This window comes from Micropterus dolomieu, linkage group LG12, assembly GCF_021292245.1.
Source record: "Micropterus dolomieu isolate WLL.071019.BEF.003 ecotype Adirondacks linkage group LG12, ASM2129224v1, whole genome shotgun sequence".
Classification (NCBI taxonomy): domain Eukaryota; kingdom Metazoa; phylum Chordata; class Actinopteri; order Centrarchiformes; family Centrarchidae; genus Micropterus; species Micropterus dolomieu.
The window spans coordinates 36,151,486-36,158,552 of record NC_060161.1 but is presented as its reverse complement, the minus strand read 5'-3'; the positions used below and the strand labels follow the sequence as shown (position 1 = coordinate 36,158,552).

Genomic DNA, 7,067 nt, shown 5'->3' with positions numbered 1-7,067 from the left:
CTCATTGAGAAAGCAGAGGGAGGTGCGGGGGGTGGAGCACATTCCTCAATTCACCCTGCACAGCCTATGCTACACCAGAAAGAGAGAGGACAGAGAAGAAGAGACACAGACTCACAAGTTTAAGACTAGGCTACAGCTTTGGAGTGATAATGATGGCAAGTTTGTAAGACAAAGCACTAGCAAAGTAATTTGGAACTGTCTCTTATTTTGCTGCATGCTGTTGAAGGTAATTTAAAAGATCTGTTTAATTTTAACTCACTGTTATACTATTTTACTGTAATTATTTCATCTTATTCTTTAGTTCTTTAATGATGGTGAGTTTGTCACACAAAGCTTTAGCAAAGATTTTACAAAGTTTAATTCTGGAACTCACTCTTATTTTACTGCATGCTGTTGAAGGTAATTTATAATGCTGTTTAATTTTTACTCACCGTTATACCATTTTACTGCTTTACTGTCATTATTTCAATTTATTCTTCACTTGTTTAATAATAAAGACTGACTTGATTCCAAAGAAACCTCCCACTGATCCTTTGCTGGCCCCGGAGATTCCTCCTTTACTTATAACTCACTGCTATACTTTTTTAATGATAAATTTATTGTCCTAAACACCTACTAGTTAATTCATTCAAGTTTTATTACTTAATAAAGTCTTTAAATCAATGAAAAACCTCCTCCAATTATCAGTCAAAAACACACAATGGAAGGATGTACGCAACCCTCTTATCAGTTACACATAGACATATTTCCGGTTGGGGCGGGACCGGATACAACCAGATGCATATAATTCTCTCTCCTGTGCGTAGGATAATAATAATACATTTTATTTAAGGCGCCTTTCTCAGCACTGAAGGACACCCTACAGGGATGCAAAAACATTTAAAAGCAGCAAAACTAGAAAATAGAACATTAAAACAAGCTAAAAGCAAAAACCAAATTTTACATCAAATGAGGTACGCAGTTTTAAACAGATGTGTTTTGAGTTGCGATTTAAAATGGGAGAATGAATTGATCTTTCTAAGTTGGGGTGGTAAAGAGACGGGGGCAGAGTGGCTGAATGCTCTGCTCCCCTTTGTGGTGAGACGAGCAGAGGGGACAGACAAGTGTATGGAGGAAGGTGGATCTAAGGGAGCGGTAGGAAGTTGGACCCTGCAGGAGATCAGGACTGATGTTGTCACGATCCTGCCCTGAGCGTGTCTGGGTTTCAGTCCTGTCTGTGTGTCTTGTTGAGGAGTCTGGGTTTTTGTTCCATGTCTGTGTACCTAGTCCTGTGTTTTAGTTCTTGGCGTAGTATTTGATTATAGTTCTTTCTCTGCATCTTTTGGGTTTAGGTTGCTCGGTACTCTGTGTTCTCATTTAGGTTTTGTCTGTTATGATCCCTGTGTTATAGTTGGTCAGTGTTTGTCCGTTTACATGGGTTTCTGTTATTGTCTCAAGTTCGATCCTTGTCCGTTATTTTGTTACATGTGTTCTGTCTGTGTTGGTTATTTATTCTGCCCCATGTCTGCCTGTCAAGTGTTCCTTCTGTTCCCCCAGTTATCTTTCTGCCTGCCTGCCTCTCTGTTGCCCCCTGTTGGCCTCTGCCTGCCTCTCTCTGTTTTCCCTGCTGTCTTTCTGCCTGCCTCGTTACCTTGACCCCTGTCACCTGTGTTGCTCCCGCCCTGCTCGTTAGTCTGTGTGTGTATGTGTGTATATATATATACCTGGTGTTTCTGTTTAGTCTTTGTCCGGTCATTGTCGCATGTCTGCCCTGTTCTGTCGAATGTTGTATATGAAGGTATATGTGAGGGAGGCCGAAAAGGAGAGAGTTGCAGTAGTCCAAACGGGAAGTGACAAGACTGTGGACAAGAATGGCGGCAGTGTGGGGGGTAAGGGAGGGGAGGAGGCGATTGATGTGGGACTGAAAAGATAAAGTGCTGTCAAGGATGACACGGAGGAACTATCAATAGTAAGAGAAAAGCTGTCGGGTTTTGGATAAAGTGGATTTAGTTCCAATGAGGAGGAACTCGGTTTTATCACTGTTTAATTTGAGGAAATTATTGGTAAACCAGGATTTTATTTCCGAGATACAGTCAGTGAGGGAGGGGGGGGGGGCGATGGTTTGGTCGAGAGGTAGAGCTGGGTGTCATCAGCATAACAGTGGAATTGAATATTAAATTTGCGGAAGATATTGCACAGGGGAAGGAGATCAATAATGAAAAGTCAGTGCTATGAAGTGGACGGAAGCCGGACTGGAACTGTTCAGACAGGTTATTGTGGGATAGATGAAGATGGAGTTGAGAGGCAAGTGTTTTTTCAAGAATTTTGGAAATGAATGGTAAATTGGATATAGGACGGAAGTTATTGAAGTTAGAGGGGTCAGCGCAAGTTTTTTGACTCACACTCCTCTATTTTACTGACGGTCCCAGACCCAAAAGAACTATGCAACAGTAGGTCCCAGATCTATAAGAAATCCACCGTCCCACAGTGATTTCTTGACCTTTAACACAAAGCTTTGTCGATTCACACAGCGGCCCCAGGCCTGTCCTGTTGACACGTCTGTCACGCTTACCCTGAGAGGTAGTGAGAATCGTTCCACTTGAACAGTCTACTCACCAAAAAGAGAGTGTTGCCAGCCATCAGGTTCTTATGGATCACAGCTGTGAGGGAGCCTTGGACACTCAGGCGTCAGGCCCTCAATGTCTCACCCGTATTTTGGAGGGGAGGTTTGAAGTCCCAGAGTCTCAAACTCTGGCTGTACGGTTTTTCACCTTCAGCTCCGAGTCCTCTCACGCGTGTGACGAGCCGACAACGTCAAAATTGTGGTGGGAAAAAGTGTGTTTAGATAAACAGCTCAGGCAAACACTTGTCTTTCTGTGAATTTTATTCCAGTCTTCTGCAGAAGGACTCACAGCAACACACATACGCAGTGTACATGTATGCTCGAATGAGTGAGGAGAGCTCAGTGAGCCTGTTATTTATCCAGTTTTAGGGTCAATAATATCATCCCACAGAGACACATTGTCCCTGAAGTCTGGATAACACAGAGAACAGAGATATTTTGACTGTTGCGTTTACACAGATTCAGTGCCACCTCACAAATGAGTCTCCCTTAGTCCAGGGTTACATGAAATATGTTTGGAATTCCCATTACAAATGTTAAGAACCACAAATCAAGCCAGAAATCTTGGTGTAGTCATGGAGACCTGAATTTGAGGAGCCACATTAAGACAATTACAAAGTCAGCCTACTATCACCTGAAGAATATATCAAGGACTAAATGACTTCTGTCTCAGCAAGACCTGGAAAAACTTATCCACGCATTTATCTTCAGTCAACGCGACTACTGTAACGGTGTCCTTACAGGGCTCCCTAAGAAATCCATCAGACAGCTGCAGCTGATTCAGAACGCTGCTGCTCGAGTCCTCACTAAGACCAAAAAGTTGGATCACTTCACTCCAGTTCTGAGGTCTTTACATTGGCTTCCTGTTGTAATAGTCGCCTATTCTGCCTTCAGGTACAGCTTTTAATGTGTTGGTAAACCTGCTTTATGTGTATTGGATGTGCCTCCAGCGACTAATATCTGTAAGGGTGGCCCGCCGTGGTGTAACCTGGTATATCTTTAAATACACGCTGTGAAACCCATCCTATGGACTTTTTTCGTTAATATATCATTTTTGTAAGTGTGTACAGGTGCAAGTTAGTTGCTTATCTGTAGTAGGCAGGGCTTGTTCAACGGAGGTAAGCAGGCTGCCGAATGTAATCTCCTAAACAGGTATCAGATCTGCCCGTAACCTTATCTTTGGCGTATGTACGTTCCCTTGCTGTCTTAGTGTAAGGCGAATTGTTACACTGTCTGTCAGAGAATTAATTTAAATACCCTGCTGTTAGTTTATAAAGCACTAAATGATTTAGGACCAAAATACATTTCTGATCTTCTCCTTCGTTATGAACCATCCAGACCTCTCAGGTGGTCTGGGATCAGGTCTGCTTTCTGTCCTCAGAGTCAAAACTAAACATGGAGAAGCAGCGTTCAGTTATTATGCTCCGTATATCTGGAACAAACTCCCAGGTAACAGCAGGTCTGTTGAAACTCTCAGTTCTTTTAAATTAAGACTTAAGACTTTTCTTTTTACCACTGCTTTTAATTAAATAAAATGTAAGGCTGTAGATTAAAATCGTACCTTGCAATGTGACTTTTACTTTCCTGTTTTACCATGTTTTTATTTCCTATTTAACTAAAATTTATTTGATCCTGTTTTATTTTCTGTTTTAGCCTTTTTCCCAACCTCCCATTGCTGCTTTTATGTTTTTTGAATTGCCTTGTTGTTGAAATTTGCTATACAAATAAACTTGCCTTGAATTTATTCATTTTTGAGTAGAATAGGTAATAGTGATTTACTTGGTAAAGTTATTGATTGTTGATCTATTTTTGAGTTAAATAAATCCTATTATAGGTTTAAGAAATCGTTGCCTTGATTATGTGTCAGGTTTTCCAGGCAGAGAAGACCCAAACGCAGATCTGAGTAAAAGACAGTTTTATTCAAAAAAGAGAATGAGCAGGGGAAGTCAGAGGTTCCTGGCAGTGGCTCCCTTCCAGATCCATGACATGACAGCTGAGGTGCTTCTGTTATTTGTCAGCTGATGTTGGTTTTAAACTGTGCTGATGTGGTTTCACAGCAGCTGATCAGCTGCAGCGTCCAATCACAGACAGGACCAGGTTGGTTTCTGGGTCACCTGAGGATCCAGACATGAAATAAGGCTGCTGTGATTGAACCTCTCTGTCTGTGTGACCTCACAGTTTCCCAGCATGCCTCAGCTGTGGAGCTGTATGAGGGGGAGGAGTTTGTCCTGCTGCCCTGTGAGTTTAACACCTTTGACCTGGACGACCCCACAGTGGTGTGGAGCCGCTATGATCTCAATCCTCCAACCGTCCACCAGCGTCAGCAGGAAGATGAACTCACATACCAAAACCAGCTTTACAGCGGCCGAACATCCATGATGACTGACGCTCTGGAAACTGGAGACCTCAGCCTCAATCTGACAAAACTCCAGCTCTCTGACAGCGGCAGCTACACCTGCACTGTCAGATGGTTAGGACGACAACGGAGAGTGGGAAACATACAGCTGAAGGTCAAAGGTCAGCAACAAACCCTAACAGGTGCTGAAGATACAGGTCAGAAGTCAGTGTGGTTGTGATTAAACCTCTCTTTCTCTGTGACCTCAAAGTTTACCAGCATGCCTCAGCTGTGGAGCTGTATGACAGGGAGGAGTTTGTCCTGCTGCCCTGTGAGTTTCAGACTTTTGAGATGGACAACCCCACAGTGGTGTGGAGCCGCCACGATCTCAATCCTCCAACCGTCCACCAGCGTCAGCAGGAAGGTGATGAACTCAAAGACCAAAACCAGCTTTACAGCGGCCGAACATCCATGATGACTGACGCTCTGGAAACTGGAGACCTCAGCCTGAACCTAACAAAACTCCACTGGTCCGACAGCGGCAGTTACACCTGCACTGCCAAAGGTTTAGGAGGACAACTGAGAGTGAGAAACATCCAGCTGCAGGTCAAAGGTCAGCAATAAACCATAACACCTGCTGTAGATACAGGTCAGAGGTCAGAGGTCATGTTCTTTTTGTTTCTTGTTTCCACAGAACAATTTCCATCCTGGGCCAAAGTTCTCCTGGTTCTCCTGGTTCTCCTGGTTGTTGGTCTTGTTGTTGCTGGGGCTCTTCTGGTACATTTCCGACAGTATTTCATGTCAGGTATGTCACTACTACTTCACTTTCCAGTATAGATATTATTCTAAAGGTATTATTGGAGCAAAGCTACTGAACACCTGTAACAGTGGAACTTGTAGATGTAGAAAATAGTTACGCATGTGCAGGGCTGGACCGGGACGAAAAATCAGCCTGGGGATTTTGATCCCAGGAGGCCCACCACAATCAGTCAGACACCTCTTACCAATTCACCTTCCTATGTGTAACTACTGCAGTGTTCACTGAGTATTGGAGTGACAACCAGAACAACCCTGAAGTTCTCTTCTCAACAATTGATCGCTTAATTAACCCTGTTTTAACAAAACCTAGCAGCATGTCAACAAACTCCAAATGTGAAGACTTTGCGCTCCACTTCAGAAGTAAAATAGATTCTATTAGGTCAAATATATCACTACATCGGCAGGTACATTTTAATAAAGTGGATCCTATATCTACATCCGGGGATACATTGCATAGTTTTGACCTGGTTGACGCTGGCATGCTTTGTAAAATTGTTACTCTACTGAAACCAACAACTTGCCTGTTAGATCCCATCCCCACTTCTCTTTTTAAAACACATTATGCCTTTTTTAGTGAGTTTTTTAGTGACCATCGTGAACTATTCTCTACAGATGGGTGTCTTCCCTACTGCTATGGTGAAGCCCCTTCTGAAGAAGAATAATTTAGATGTTACGGTACTCAATAACTACAGATTTGCAAAAAAGTAAAATTTTAGAGAAAGTTGTTTTTAATCAGCTGAACGATTTTATTAACTCCCAAAATATTTATGATAAATACCAGTCTGGTTTTCGTACCAATTACAGTACTGAGACAGCATTGATAAAAATTATTAATGATCTTATTTGGAACATGGATATGAAAAAAACATCAATATTAATGCTATTTGATCTAAGTGCAGCTTTTGATACAGTAGATCACTCAGTTCTTCTAAACAGACGGAAACAAACTGTTCTTAATTGGTTGCGATCATATCTCACTGATAGAGAATTCTTTGTGTGTATTGATGAATCTCTTTCTAGAAGACATAAAATGAATTGTGGTGTCCCACAGGGCTCAATCTTAGGCCTGACCCTGTTTAATTTGTACATGCTGCCGCTTGGAGACGTCATCAGGAGCCACAGCATCAATTTTCACAGTTGATGACACCCAGCTATACATTGCTGTGTCCCCTGATGACCCAGGACCAGTAGACGCTCTTTTTAATTGTTTCCTACACATACAGTCATGGATGGCAGAACATTTTCTGCAGCTCAATCAGGACAAAACACAAGTATTGGTCATTGGTTCTGAATCTCAGACGGAGAAACTTA

General features: G+C 42.4%; 1 protein-coding gene across 1 annotated transcript in view; it reads left to right on the top strand.

Moving 5' to 3' along the window:
- LOC123979963 overlaps positions 1-7,067 on the top strand; it is a 41,735-nt gene that overhangs the window by 19,403 nt on the left and 15,265 nt on the right. The window contains exons 2-4 of the mRNA XM_046064074.1: positions 4,781-5,119; positions 5,209-5,550; positions 5,632-5,742. Of these exons, the coding sequence (XP_045920030.1) occupies positions 4,781-5,119; positions 5,209-5,550; positions 5,632-5,742 (792 nt within the window). The remainder of the gene's footprint in view (positions 1-4,780; positions 5,120-5,208; positions 5,551-5,631; positions 5,743-7,067) is intronic.